Source organism: Equus quagga, chromosome 15 (assembly GCF_021613505.1).
Source record: "Equus quagga isolate Etosha38 chromosome 15, UCLA_HA_Equagga_1.0, whole genome shotgun sequence".
Taxonomy (NCBI): Eukaryota; Metazoa; Chordata; class Mammalia; order Perissodactyla; family Equidae; genus Equus; species Equus quagga.
In genome coordinates, this window is record NC_060281.1 from 40,160,224 (window position 1) to 40,175,584 (window position 15,361).

At 40.7% G+C, this 15,361-nt stretch overlaps 1 protein-coding gene across 9 annotated transcripts in view; it reads right to left on the reverse strand.

Annotated features, from left to right (window-relative positions):
• Positions 1 to 3,636: 3,636 nt before the first annotated feature.
• The window catches only part of CARMIL1 (capping protein regulator and myosin 1 linker 1), a 310,460-nt gene continuing 298,735 nt past the window's right edge, over positions 3,637 to 15,361 (reverse strand). For 3 of the 9 annotated variants that reach the window (XM_046639893.1, XM_046639891.1, XM_046639897.1), the window contains 3 exons: positions 13,888 to 14,028; positions 10,937 to 11,086; positions 3,637 to 4,684 (listed from right to left, as the gene is read on the reverse strand). In XM_046639893.1, coding sequence (XP_046495849.1) covers positions 4,548 to 4,684; positions 10,937 to 11,086; positions 13,888 to 14,028 — 428 coding nt within the window. In that variant the 3' untranslated portion in view covers positions 3,637 to 4,547. Of the gene's footprint in view, positions 4,685 to 10,936; positions 11,087 to 13,887; positions 14,029 to 15,361 lie in introns of those variants that run through there. The other 6 variants (XM_046639896.1, XM_046639894.1, XM_046639892.1 and 3 more) reach the window with 5 other exon arrangements.

Below are 15,361 nucleotides of genomic sequence, written 5' to 3' on the forward strand. Positions count from 1 at the left end.
CGGAGTGTGCAACCTAGGAAGGCAGGACCCCAAACACGTCAGTGACAAAAGTGAGGGTGTGAAACCTCTACCACTTCCTTAGCACCTTCTAAAGAGAGTGGAAATGAGTCAGCTTCACAATCCACAACCCTCTCCCAGGACTCCCCGCTGGGCTCCCTGCACAAGCTGTAGAAGGTGTTCGTTAATGTTCTCGCTCTGACGAAAAAAGCAATGAGCGATACAGACAGAGAGAATGAACACCACGTGGTTTTTACTGCAGGGTCACACTTGGGCAGTGCTTTCAATCTAGCAAGTAAGAAATGTTAAAACTCCTTTCAAGGCCATTTCATTTTAGGATTTTTCACACTTGGGATTGAGGACAGGTGTAACTTTGTTGAAAAATCAGCACTGTCCGGAGATTTCCTGTTGTAATTCTTTTCTTTCTTCTTTGCGAAAGAAAATGTATCATTCTATTTTCCCAAGTGTGCAAAATTATTTTCTCTGGGAATACTATTTTGCAAACGGAGAGTTAAAATGGACAGTCAACAAAAGCTGGATCACATGAGGAAATGAGCGAGCACAGGGCAGGGTCAAAGGCATGAGAACATCTTTGTTACTGCAGGCAGATCGCCCCATCCTCATAAACCAGGTGCCGGTTATCCTTTTCCTGGATTTTCAGTAACCAACTTTTAATTGCAATTTGACTTCTAACACCTGACACACGCTTGACTGATGGCTAGCCAATGGCACGTGCTAGTAGACCCAGACCGACCAATGTTAAACTAAGGAAAAATAAAATTGGGAGGTCAGCCTGCCCCATGTAGCCATACAACGAATGCATCCCCAAAACAGAAAGAAGTGATTCCAGGATTATTTGGCGCCTGCTTAGTGTACCTGAGATCCAGTGTGAATTATCACCTCATTCTTAGCTTAGGGCTTGCACACGGCACAAACAGGAAAATCATGATCTGTAGTTTAGTGTTCTGTGAAGATTTCCAGCTCCTCCTAGCAGTAGTTTACTCAACTCACAGAGTCTCAGGATTTTCTGGGAGACTCTGGCCCCCACCCCATCAGATCCCTGTCACCTGGCCTGAGTGAGCTCTCTGGGACACGCAGCTCCTGCTCTGCTCTCTTCACTTCCACTGCACTTTACAGGGTCCCTGGAATTGAGGTGGGGTCTGGTTTGTCAAAGTTCTAAAGGACCTCAAGAAGCCAATCAGTCCACTCTCTGCCTTGATGGTACTGTTCAAGAAAAATTATAAATTTACAAATGTTATCAGGGCTGGCCCAGTGATTAAGTTCATGCGCTCTGCTCTGGCAGCCCAGGCTTTCCTGGTTCAGATCCCGGGTATGGACCCATCCACCACTTGTCAAGCCATGCTGTGGCAGGCATCCCACATATGAAGTGGAGGAAGATGGGCACAGATGTTAGCATAGGGCCAATCTTCCTCAGGGGAAAAAAAAAAAAGAGGAGGATTGGTGGCAGATGTTAGCTCAGGGCTACTCTTCCTCAAAAAAAAAGAATAAATAAATGTTATAAATTGCTATGGACTGTTTGTATCCCCTGCCCCCCACTTCATATATTAAAGCCCTAACTCCCAATGTGATGGTATCTGGAGGTGGGGCCTTTTAGTAGGTGATTAGGTCATGAGGGTGGAGCCCTCACAAATGGGATTAGTACCCTTATAAAAGAGACCCCAGAGAGACCCTTATAAAAGAGACCTCCCTTGTCCCCTTTCACCATGTGAGGACATAGCAAAAAGATAGCCTTTTATGAACGAAGGAAGACCTCACCAGACACCAAATCTGCCAAGGGCTTGATCTTGGACTTCCCAGCCTCCAGAACTGTGGGAAGCAAATGTTTGTGGTTTAAACTACTCAGTCTATGACACTTTCGTTATAGCAGCCAGAACGGACTAAGACACAAATTCTATCTAATACATTTACAAAACAAACACGAAAGCCCATATACTTTAGGAGAAATCCACTAGCCCTCAGCTCAGCAGATACACATCCATGATCTTGAACTTGATTGGTGGTGACAAGATATGAGTGAGTGTATCAGTTCAGGTTCTCCAAGAAGCAGACGTGAAGATGAGATTAGAATGCAGAAGATTAATTGGGGGAAACGTCTGTGAAGGATAAAAGTGTAGGGAGAAGGCAGGGAGCACCCTCAGACCATGATGTTGGCTGATCACCTGTGAAAGGAGAGAGGCGAGGAGACTTGGGTAGGAAGAACTTCAGTGCAGTTCTGAGAAAGTCTCGTCAGGCCAACGGAAGGTCCTAGAGCAAAGACTGCCCATAGAGAAGCCCTGTGTGGGGCAGGAATGGCCCAGCTCTAGGGGCCCAGCCACTCTCAGTGGTTGCCTGTGAGCAGCTGGAGGAGTGGGGGTCGCATGGCCTCAGTATGACCACAGCAGCAGGTCTCAGTGTACAGCAGCTGGAGGCTGTCAACCGACCATGCTCCCCACAGCATGCTGTCTTGAAGGGGTGCCTGGGTGGGCACCTCCTGATCATCACAATGAGGGGAAACTTACGGATTCTTGCTGGCCACTCCACTGGAAACTTGCCTCCAGTCCATAGTGTTTCTCTGTATATGCCCTAGTTCTTTACATTATTGCTTAAAAATATGCAATGGCTCTTACTGTAGACAGTCAAGTTCCACTCCTTAATAAAGCACCAAGGCTATTCACCACGTGGCCTTCTCCCTTCTCTCAAGAACAGCTCCTATCCTGAAATCCAGGGAGGGGTTTCAGGTGTGGTTCTTACCACAAAGAATTCTAACTGAATGTGAACTTGATTGCCCTTAGATGGAGCACTTTCTGTATCTCCCTACCACTCCCTATGGTCTAATATGAGTCATACCAAACATTTGAGGGGTATAATTAGGAATCAGACAAAGTCTCTGTACTTATGCAGGTGTTACTTCAAGGCCTTGCACAAATGTCACCTCCTCTGTGGCTTCCTGAGCATCAGAGACAGAACTAATCCCCCTTTCCACAGCACTGTTTATTACAAATGTGGGCTCGATCACACTGTAGTCTACTTAGTTGGTTTATGTATCTGCCTCCCCACAGCCCGTTTGCTCATTGATGCCCATCTTTGTCATCTTCTACTTTGACAGCCATTAGAGGTGTCTGTTCCCATCAGCATTGATGACAGCAGACCTACATTTGGAGAAAACAATCCTGTATCTGCACACCCTCATAGAATCTCATGCAATGGCAGCAAACCATTCAGTCTATATTTACCAGCGTTCAGTCTATGCCAGGCACCTGAATGTGTGTGGGGGTTGGGGTGGGGGGAATAATGAGGAAAACAGTCATGTCACACAAGCCCCACCTTCTATGATTCTTTTTTCCAACAGACAACCACACTGCTTGCGACTCTTCAAATCACACTTCATAGTTCACGCTTGCATCCCTTAAATGACCCCTGATTTGAGGTAATGAGAGCTGGATCAAACTCATAATATGATAACCTTTTGATAAAATTCATCTTCTTCCCAAAGGTAATGGAATTAGCAAATTACATTTATTTTGAATGTATCAGGTTTGATTATCTGGGAACCGTGATTATTTTGGATTCTGGAAACCAAAGAAAGTTCATTACCACAAGCCAATCCTAACTAGAAAAAGTAACTGGAGAAGGTCAAAATTCCACTTGTAAAATCATTTTATTGGTATAAATATACATATGAATAAAATAGCTTCAGCCTGTAATGTAAGTGAATATTCATGAAATGTCTTAAAAAGAGTAGTATTTTGATTTTTTACAGGTGTCAAAGCTTTCTCTCTTAAAATCACACATTAAAAGCTAATATGTAGACAGAAATTAAAGGCCTTCAAAAAAACACGAATATTCATAAAACCTCATTCCAATCAACTATATACATTAATCTGGGCACCTGGTAGAACCAGCCGTGGGCCTCTTTCACTTTGTTCTTCACTGTGCTTGTTGATGGTATTGCAAAGGTCACCGACCAAGTTTAAATTTACAATTCCACATCAGGAAGGAAGAAGTTCCCCATGGGAGAATGTAAAAACCATACCCAAGATCTAATATATATAATTTATACAAATTATTTATTAGTGTGCTCTGTTAATATAATTACAATGTGCAATTGCATACCTCAAGAATAAATCGCTCTATGGAGTCGAGTGCAGACTTGACACAGGTACATGCAGCAGTACCCCAGTCAGCTGGATGGCGTTACTTGTGTGTGTGTCCAATTACTTTTTCTCCAAAAACTCATCTTGCAGGGCAAACTGTAGCTGCCTCAGAGAAATTCAAGTAGGGCCCAGGGGACAATTGCTGGCATTTGTGGAAGGCATATGAAGGAATGCTTAGAAATCAAATGGCAAGGGTTGGGAGAAGACCAAACAAATGTGCTTTGATTACCAAGAAATGGATCTGTTTCTGTTTTCCAAAAAAAAGCAAAGGAAAAAGGAAAAGAGAAAAGCACCAAGAGAAGAGCGCCTAGCAAGTAGGAAGAAGTGTTGCCCTTGGTTCCTCTCTGATGGCTAACAAAAGTACCCTGCACAAGAAGACTTCAGCACGGATGACCTTCACACAAAAATAAACTCTTTTTCTGCTTCTTCCCCGGAGTCACTAGATTTGCTGCCTTGACGGCCATCTTTACTGGAGGACCATTGCTTCTGTTCTGGATTCTCCTGGGCCTGCTGGCCCCAGCTTCTCCTTGAAGCTGAAACAGAAAGGGAAGAAGTCATTATCAAATAGGTAATACCCATGGCCTGACCAATGATGGGGTGAGATGCAGGGAATGGGAGGGTTCAGGGTAAACTCTCTCAGAAACAACTTAATTATGTTTAGAGACTCTAGACAGAAATTACAAACCAACAAAAACAGAAACAAATTAATACAAGAAAACATAAAGAACCCAGTCTATGAGAGGGTAAACTTCTCATAGATGTGGCTGAGAATCTGAGGGGGAGGACCCCAGAAGCTGAGGATTGAGAGGAAGTGAAGGGAGATGCTAGGAAGGAGGAGAGCTCTGAAGCTGCTCTGTGCCAGGCGACCTCCTCAGTCATAGCGGCCCCCTTCTGCAGCAGAAAGAACAGGGCAAACACAGCCTTGAGGAGGCACTGCTGGACAGATGTTCCATTCGATGCCTTCTGCAGACCATTCAGGGTTGACCCTCTCTGCTTTTGGGACAGGATATAAGGAAAGGCCCCAGCAGATCTCTGTCAGACCTTTCTGTGTCACAAAAAAAGTCAGTTTCACTCTTTAGGAAATGAATAGTTTAAAAGTCTGTGAAAATGAATTAGTACTGCCCACAGCATATTCAATCCTTTTGGAACCAGCCACTAGGCAGAAGAATTGCCGTTATTGTTGCCTGTTCTGATTACATATAAATATTGAAGGATCCACTGAGACTTTACAAGGCAAGGAAGGGAGAACAATTGCTGGAACTAGCCATTGAGATGGGCCATGTCAGGCACTCTCGATTTTATTATTGCTGTTCCTCACAACTACCCTGTAAGGAAGGTTTTGACTCTTGGAATCAGGATTGCAGAATTCCAAGACCAGAAACTAGATCTCTCTCTCTAAAGCCCATGTTCTTTCCAACTAGATCATGGCTTCACTGCTACTATACCTTGGGAAAGGGTTCAGATGTCATTCTCCAGCACGGCTACTAAAGGTTATTAAATATTACTCACAACATCTATTGTACAGACATCACTTCCACTAAAACTACCAAACGCCCACACTTCGTGTGGTTTGAAAAAGACGTGCAGCTGCCTCATCACTCAGAAGTTCAAATGATCCAACCAGGAGCACAGTCCTGGAAAAACAATAGGATTCATTTATGCTTCTAATCATTTTGATTTTAGCATTATGCTAAAAAACTCATCTTGCCAGGAACTAGTTATTCAAATGTTTAATCCACTAACATTTCAGGAAGTGAAAGCTCATGAAGCCTAGTAGTCAAAATGCAAACATAATAAAGTACTTCTCTTGCCATTTGGTTGTCTGGGCCACATGCTGATCTCTAGACAATAAAAAATTAAATTTTTAGTGAATTACATTAAACGGAAATTACCCAAAATTCTGAAAAGGATAAACCTTTTAAATCTTATCAAAAAAGTATGTTATTTTTTTTAAATTTTGACTTTTTACCCAACAGCTGTGAGCAAAGTCTCAGATAGAGGAGAAAAGCAATGAATAAATATTATAATTGATTTTTATTTTTTTAGCTTGAATTGAGTAAAAAAATTAAATGTACTTGTTTGATTGGTCCTTTGAAAGTTGTTAACAAGCCAGGCTTTGGGAAAAAGGTAAATAATTTTCTATAAATAGTTTTCCCTATATCATAAAACCAATTTGATAGTAATACACAAAGAAGCCTTTAAGTTCTCAATTTCTATATGTACTATAAACAGGAGGAAGTCAAGAAGATTTATAATATTTTTATCTTGAAGACACTTTGCAATAATCTAACCTCAAAATAGAGCCTCACTAGTAAAATCTGCTAGAAAATTTTATTCATTCCGTTTTAAAACCAAAACAAGTGTTCCTCTACGTCAAGTGACTCAAAATAAATTTCCAACTCGACAGGTTCAAAGGAAGAAACAAATATGGTCACACATTGCTCATTTGCCTTCAGAGCAAACATATTTGCTTAAATTCTTAGATTAAAAAAGCATTTCATCCTTCCTAGTCTTTTAGCTTCCTCAAAATCCCAGGTCTAACTCATGTTATATGATATGACATCAGAGTCCTCTCTAAAAATGAAGAAATTCATGCCATCAAAATGTTTATGTCATGGATAAAAACCGAGATAACCCTGGTCCAGGGTCATTGTAGCAGAGCTAACTGAAATTCAGAGGAATCCAATATAAGAAATCTTCCTGCAAAAAGTACACTGTCCTCCAGTCTCCATCCAAGTGACACTGGCTTTTGAGTCCTCCAGGGCTGGGGGGCGGGGAGGGAGCGAGCTGAAGAAGGGCAGTTGGGAGGATTCAGCAAACACTAACAAGTTAACAGGCTGGTTTCTGGGTTGGTGACATAGACCTGTTACCAGTCATGAATGCAAAAATTTGAATTTGTCCAACACAGTCACTGAGAGGAATAATGACATGTTCTTTCTGGAGACCTGTCAAAGCAGTTCACTAGAGTAGTAACACTATTTAAAAATTCATTCTAAAAATATTCACTTTCGTTAACTAAACTCTGCCAATTGTGAATGTGAATGTGATGGTGAGACTAGTACCAGGCTGACATTTCCTTAGTATTGTCAGGAGGCACCATTCACGGACAGAAAACTGAGGCATAGCGAGATCAAGCAACTGAAGCCAGACAACTAAAGTGGCTGAGTTTGGAAGCCAAAGCGCTCGGTCTCCAGCCTCCTGCCTTCTTATTAGCCCAGGTCACAAGTCCAAACAACTTTGTAGGGGGAATGTGCTTCGCCAAGCTTGTTTTTCAGCCCTTAGGCAGCATCTATTTGATTGCATATCATTAGGATGCTAATTCCAATTATATTGAAGTAGCTTTGGTCAGGCTCAGATTAATGGATAGTCTAAATAAGATTATGTCTGCTTGAAACTTAAAAACGCCAGAAATTATTTTAAAATATTTATAAAATTCACACTTTTTACTAATTCAGAGGAACCTTCTCCTAGGCACTCTGATTTAATACCTGACTTTATACAGGAGAAAAAAAAAATTGAGATTGTTTTCCTACATTCCTTCAGTGCAAGTATTCACACAGTTAAAGTGCTGGAGTGTCTCTATACATCTATTACCACTCCACATACCATAAAAATTATAAAAGATACTTGAGTAAGTGAACAGGTAATTAATTCAACACAAAAACTCCATGTATATTCACATCCCGTCTACAGGGCAATAATTGGTGCAGAGAGGCTCAAACTCGAAATCTGTCATTCTTGAAGATGATTTGACTTCGCATATATATATATGTGCAAATATATATGCTAATTTTAAAGCTTCTGAAGCACGCATATAGACTCAGAATTAGAAATTCATATGAAAATTTGAGCTTTTCTCCATTTTCAGCTCTGCTGACATCCATATTTCCCAGGAGGAAAACATTATGATGACCTTAAAATAATATTCAGTAGTCGACCCTCATTTTTTATACTTTCCTGCAAGAGCCAAAAATGCCAACCAACTGTTAAATTTCTTTTGAAGAACTCATATAGGGGTAGTGGAACCCAGATCTGGTGAAAAAAGTGGAAGAGAGCACTGGCTTATACACTATAAGCCACAGCCAAATATGTGTTGGCTGTAGCTTGGATTATGGAAGAACCAAGTCATATATAAAAGGAATCTCAGAATAAGAGGCCTGTACAAGCAGGATACATTAGAATGCATACAAAGCCAAAACCAACTATTTTCTTTAAGAAAATAGGACATGCTAGAATGAAAACATCAGAGATTATAATTAAATATAGAGAGGAAATTATATGAAATTCAAAAGACGTAGTTACAAATATTTCTAGGAAAAGAAAGTAAGCATCTTATCTGTCAAATCAATATTAAAATAGTCACACAATTAAAACATAATAATCATGATAAAAATATGCAGCATGCTTTGAGAACAATAGCCTCTGTTTGTTTCACAGATACAGGATTTAGGAGAATAAGAAAGTTGTTTCAGCATAAACAAAGCTGCTCTTGAAAGACTTAAAGGAAAGTGCATACCACAGTTCACTAGAATTGCTCTGCTAAACGCTATTTGTTAACCAGGAACTATTCAGAAAGCAGACTGCTGTGTAGTTCTCACAGGTGAAGACAGGCAAGTGCTAGGAATCGGCACTAACAAAACAAAATTAAAATATTATATATAAAACTACTTTAATTGAAGCTCCTGTAAAAATTACTTTTTTGGCTCCTGTCAGTATTTCAAGAAATCAAGGCAGAAAAGCAAACACAAGATGGTCCTATTTAATTCCATCAAAATTTGCTGCAGCCCATCACAGTGAGAATTTTAAGCCAAAGGGGTCATGGAAAAATCTGAGACAGATGCAGAATTTCTTGCCTTCCTATGATTTGGCTTATCTCTGTCTTCATCCTCTTTTCATTTTAATTCAAAGCCTTACTGGATGATGAGTGTGGTACTGGGGGGTGGTCTCTTTGTGTGCTGTATAAAGTGCTTTTAGTGGCCTCTTAAAGAAGGAACATTGTATCGCATCAACAGTGCTTTGTCAGTAATCAAGTGATATAAGTCAACTGACACAGTAGTTCAAATGTAAATTTCTAAAATCTAGAAACATCTATGTAACCTTGGATGTTCTTATCAAAAGAGGCAATATAAAGACAGAGATTCTGATTTAATATACTCAAAAAAACCTACCACCACATCTCTTCAGAAAATGTCTTAGCTGTTCATTTATGTAATTTTTCTATGACTTGAAGATAATAGATTTTCTTGAAAACCACAGAGAAAATCTCTTGTAGAGAAAAGAGTTATTGTAACCATGTATCTATAAACAAGTCTACCACACAGGAAATCCTTTAAAAGTGAAGGACCAAGTCAGTTTTCTCCAGGGCAGGGGCTACTTGGCCTAAAGAGAATGTTCTGTCCCTACGTGACCTATAGACTTCGCTTTATGCTGTGGGTCATGTCCTTAACTCCACCCCATCATCTAGCTAGTGTGGGCTGGACCAGCAGACAAGTTGGAGCATATGGCTCATCCAACCATATTGGCCAAGAAGGCTGACTCCAAATGTTGTTGAGCCGGTAGATGCTTTTTGTTATTGTTTTTGTTTTTAAATCTATGTCAAGAAAAGTCCTCAAAGACAATAGTTCCCACTTGAGGATCATAATTCATTGGGCTCTTAAGCTACTAGGTGGGTCACAGAGGTTTACTATCAATAATAAAGTGGTAAGTTTGAGACTTGTTTATCCTTTTGGAATAAATCCTACGATAAGGTCACTTCCACTGACTTGCCATCTGGGGTGCCCTGTTAAGGGGAGTGAAGGGCCTGGAGCTATAGGTAGAATGCTGGACCATGCGCTTAATCCCTGGGAGCCTAAATACACTCATATGTTAACCCCCAATAAAGTTTTACAGGAAGGAAAGTGCCTCATTCCAAAGGAAGAAGTCTTTTAAGGAAATCTCGCCTATCAGAATATTTTATATTCTTTTTCTTCTATGATACTAAGATTTCCCTTAAAAGATTTTTCAAGTTGTGTTTATAAAAAGTTACTAACAAGGGAGATGAGCACTTCATCACAGAAAAGACATTTCCTCTCTGAATCAGCAATGATTGTTCTAAAATTTCCCATTGGAGATTAAAGCCAATTTCAAATCTGTCCTTTTCGTCTCCTGGGACTGTCCTCACCTGAACAGAACATCACAGAATTTACTACCTTGTCAAATGGAAGACAGAAGTCATAGAGTAACTGCTGTAAAATAGAATAAATTGTTCCTAGAGGTCAGAAAGTTAATTGGTACTTTTTCTTTCTTACTAAAGGGTCATAAATGTCCACGAAAGATGTGCATGACACAGGTCTGCATTTAGTCTCTGGCTCTTTATTGATCCTTTTCTTAAGGACTGTAAGGTAAGGTGTTAGGCCAATATTCTCTAAAGGTATAAATTGTGTTACTCTAAGAATTTCTGATCCGATCCCAGTTTAAATCAAATAAAAAAGTAAAGAGGGAAAGCAAGAGAATAGGAGACATGACCCCAAAGATAAAAATAAACCTACATGATGGTAAAAATTTGAAAGGACAAGTCACCATACTCCAGAGTAACTTGATCCTCCTCTTAAGAATTTCTAATTTTAGATTTTTAAGTCAATGCTTTTTGCCCAAAGTGAAAGGACCATCCTGTTGCTATTTAGAAAAGAATCAGTCGTATGAATCACCCCAGTCCCGGGATAGAAGTTACTCAATTAAAGTTTGTTTGTGTTAGTGCCAGTTCATAAGCTTTGGGTCAGTGAGGGATGATAATTGAAGGCTCTAACCATTTGTTGGCTGTGACTTCCTGTGCCCAATTGCATTCACTTCCTCTTCTGCAATGGTGGAGTACAGTTTTGAAGATCTTTTCCCTCTACTGGAAGGCTTGCCACTGTCATGATCTGAATGTCTTTTGTAATAATCTCCTCTTTGCACTACTGAGGAAAAGGGATTCATTTTACCCTTTATATTAGCAGATACATCAATGTGTCGACATTAATATTAAAAAAATATGAATATTAAAAATCAAATATCAGCTTACCCACCCCGCTTAGGATTCAAGGAACCTACAGTGTTGGTCCTGAACAGATACATCGTTATCTACAGAATTCAACAGCCAACATTATGGAAATGTCGTGCAAAATGAGGTGAGCTCTGAGTCTGCCCCAAAAAGTTAGTAACAAAAAGACCCCAGTGTTACCATTTTGATTCCGGGATGGATTAACGAAAATCACATTCACTATGGAATAATCCAGAAGAATCAAAGCAATTTACCTGTTTCAGAAATTAGTTGGGCACGCTAGTCCAAAGGGAGGCACGGAACAAGGAAATGAAGTAACCAGCATGAATAATGTACAAGAAAATAGGAAAACAGGAGCATGTCAGGAACATTTTTTGAAGAGCAAGAAAGGGCTCACCAGTGGCTCTCATTCCTGGGCCAGTTAAGTGGACAAGCTGATAGATAAACTGAAGTAAAAAATCTTACCCCCTCAGACATTTACAAATTATTTCAGACCTCATGTATATTTCTAGTCCAATTTCAATACCAAGTGATACCATCAGAATGATCTCTGTGATTAACTTATTCTGGATCCCAGGTGGGAAAATAATGGTCTCCATAATTCCATACTTTCTACCTTCCACCTGGAAAGATGGAGACATGAACCATTCCTAATATTTGCTATGGGGGGAGTGAGAAATGGGATCTAACATCTACCCCCTGAAGTTCTAAAATGTCTGAGGAGTAACTCATTCATTTCTAACTTCCCGGGGAAAGAACAAGTGACATTTTCAAAGTGGTTAAGGGCATGCTAGAGACATCCAGTATTTCACCCACTTTGTTAACTACAAAGGTTCCGTGGGCCACACTCTTACTCATGAGGCTGGTGGGTTACTCCAGGCCTTGTTTTAATCATATAGGCATCTAGAAAACATCATTCTTCAAAAATGTTAATTATTCTTTATTTAACCTTCTGACCTTTTCTTTTTAATCTTTCTACATTTCAATTGCTTTTAACAAGATGAGCATTCCTATGTACCATTACCACCCCATTCCCCATCCCCATTTCTCTCCAACAGGATTCTTTCAGGCATTTTCAACCCTTCCTTATAAGTAAAGACACAAAATCAGCAGTTGCAGAGAGGAAGGGAAATGAGGGTAGGAATCAGGGACGGGCTGTGTGGTTCGAGCAGGGCTGCCAGGGACACTTGCTGACTCAAGCCACTGATCCAGCACAACCAAAGGTTCTTCTTTCTACACCAAGACTTCCAAAGGCTGGGTCTATAATATCAAACTCTGTATTTATTTATTTATATATTTTTTTGAGGAAGACTAGCCCTGAGCTAACTACTGCCAATCCTCCTCTTTTTTGCTGAGGAAGACTGGCCCTGAGCTAACATCTGTGCCCATCTTCCTTTACTTTATATATGGGACACCTACCACAGCATGGCTTTTGCCAAGTGGTGCCATGTCCGCACCTGGGATCCGAACTGGCGAACCCCGGGCCGCTGAGAAGCGGAACATGCAAACTTAACTGTTGCACCACCGGGCTGGCCCCTCAAACTCTGTATTTATTCACCACAGGTGAAATGACAATAGGAGTCAACCACCTTCCATGGCTTTAGTTTCTGTTTGACAGAGTAGTTTACCAGCTTTGGTCAAAACCCCACCTTCTTTTATTTATAGCAAACAGGTGAGTGAAGCTTGTACCCACCAACTAAATCTGCAGAATAGAGATGAGAAAGCAGATAGAGTTATTTTTTTTTATTAAGTTCCCAAATCAAAAAGACAGTACTCAGAAACACTTTGTATTAACTTCAACCCAAGACTATCACCAATAAAAGAAAATAGGCCAGTGTAGGAAGATGTCAGAGCCAGAGAGGTCAAAGAACTCTAAAGCATCAAACAAATCTAAAACAAAACAATGAGAGCCATCTGGACATGGGTGATGAATTGCATGGCTCTAGAATTTCTTTAGAGGTCGGGCTTAGAGACAGTAATTAGATTACACTTTATAAAGGACAGAACCCAAGTTAATTGTGCATTTAACAGAATGAGGGAGGTGGGTGAAAGAAATGGGGAGCTGAAGCCACCCCAAACACACCTCACCTCCACTGATAACAACTCTTGATCTGATCTAGGAGACGGCATACAAGTCCCAGGATTGTCTTGCTCAGCTCCCACCCCAGCAAATTAGGAGCAGCAAACTGGTGTGCTGATGCCCCGAAGGTGTCCCAGATGGTGCCACATTTCTGAGAATGAGGAACGTCTGACCTCAGGACTGAGCAAGCACAATGAGTCACAAGGTCCCTCAGGCCTGGTGGGCTGCTCCTGAACCATAGCAACGGTAATTTACAACCAGGGGAAGCTTTTCTTGGAAATAATGAAACCTAGAAACCTACAGGTAGCACCAAATGAGTCACAAAATAATGTTTAAACACTCCTAACATGCTGAGAGCCATTTCCCGAGCATCCAGCGATTACTATTACAGAGAACTTAGCCCTTTGGACTGGTGTCTCAGTTACATTTTTCATTCTTGGTATATGCTCCTTCATTAAGATCTAATGGCATCGATAATGTTGAATTAAGTTTCTGAACTAAGCAACTGCTCTGGTTCTGAAATTTAACCCAACAGATGCTGACGCGAACAAACGCTGAGATCTTAAGTCCAGGATTATTTCCTTTCTCTTGAAATGTCTCTTTGTGGGGAGAGCTAACCCAGAGAAAAAACTTCTTACCTTCCTGGGAAAACGTCCTGGGACTGGGCTGGGGGCTACTCTGGCCATCTCTCTCCTTGTCCGAAGGGACTTTTTTCAGGACAGGCGGAAGAAGAGCAACTTTAGGGGACGTGGTGCCAGATGGAGAGTCTGGGACGTCCTCTGTGGAGACACAAACACAGGCATCAGACTGCTTCACAAACTGGACTTCTAAAACAGAAGCCGGATCAATCTTTAAATACAGAGGACTAATAATTTTTAACAAGCACCATAGGATTTTTCTGGCCCAAAACTAGTTTTACGTTTCTGGTCAGTGAAGTAATATCCACAAACAATAGAGAGAAAAACAATGAAAACTTTGAAAGGTTAAAATCTGCAGATGTGAATCCACCTTGCAGACACAGAATGTAAATAAGCCGATATTTGAAAATTAGACTATAAGTGAACTAAATGTTCCTTCTGCCTCAAACAAAAAGGCTGTTTGATTTTCTTAAAATAGATAATATTTATAATCCACTGCCTTTACCTGTTGTCAAACCCAGTAAAGTGGTCACTATACGTATACATACATACAATGTGCGTGCAGGAATGTCAGTGCACGTACTGACATACACATAGTGACATCAGTAAGATTAACTTAGGATCACGGACTTTTAGAACTAGGAAGAACTCTGGCGACCCCTGTCCAAATGAAGAGATTAAATGACTAGGTAAACTAAAAGGATGGCAAAATAGCTAGGACTAGAACTCTAGTCTCTTAATTCTAAAGGCTGTGCCGTTTCACTCTAATTGGAAAGGTTAACTGAATTGTGTTCCTTTCTCTGCTCTATTACCAGCAAGGTGATTCTCCACTTGGCACGTGTGTGCGTGTGTGTCTGTGCACGTGCGTGTGTGTGCGGGCGTGTGCGTGTGTGTCTGTGCGCACGCGCATAGGAGACAACCTTCACCCAGGTTCTCTTCAGCCTGTACTTCCAATCCAAGTCTTCTACACGCTTCACTAGATGAGCAGGAATGCGACAAGACACTGTGAAAATAACACTCCCTACTTTGACAATCTCCCAGAACCGCGGAGAGGAAATGAGACGGTGTATTTGAAGATGCCTGCCGAATTCTCAAGCTCTAGAAAAACATTAATTTGTTAACATAATTCTCAATATACTAAGTATAGTCATGCATCGTTTAACGACAGGGATACATTCTGAGAAATGCGTCGTCAGGCGATTTCGTCGTGCGAACATCATAGAGTGTACTTACACACACCTAGCTGGTATAGCCTTTACACACCTAGGCTATCTGGTACTAAACTTATGGGACCAACTGTCATATATGCGTTCTGTCGTTGACTGAAACGTCATTATGCAGCACATGACCGTACTAAAAAATAATGGAATATACTTACCAAATAAACTAAAATAAAAACTTCTAGCAACAGAATATTGGGAATCCAGTTAGTTTTATATTCAGCATTAGCAACTTGAGAGCCAAAATACTCTAC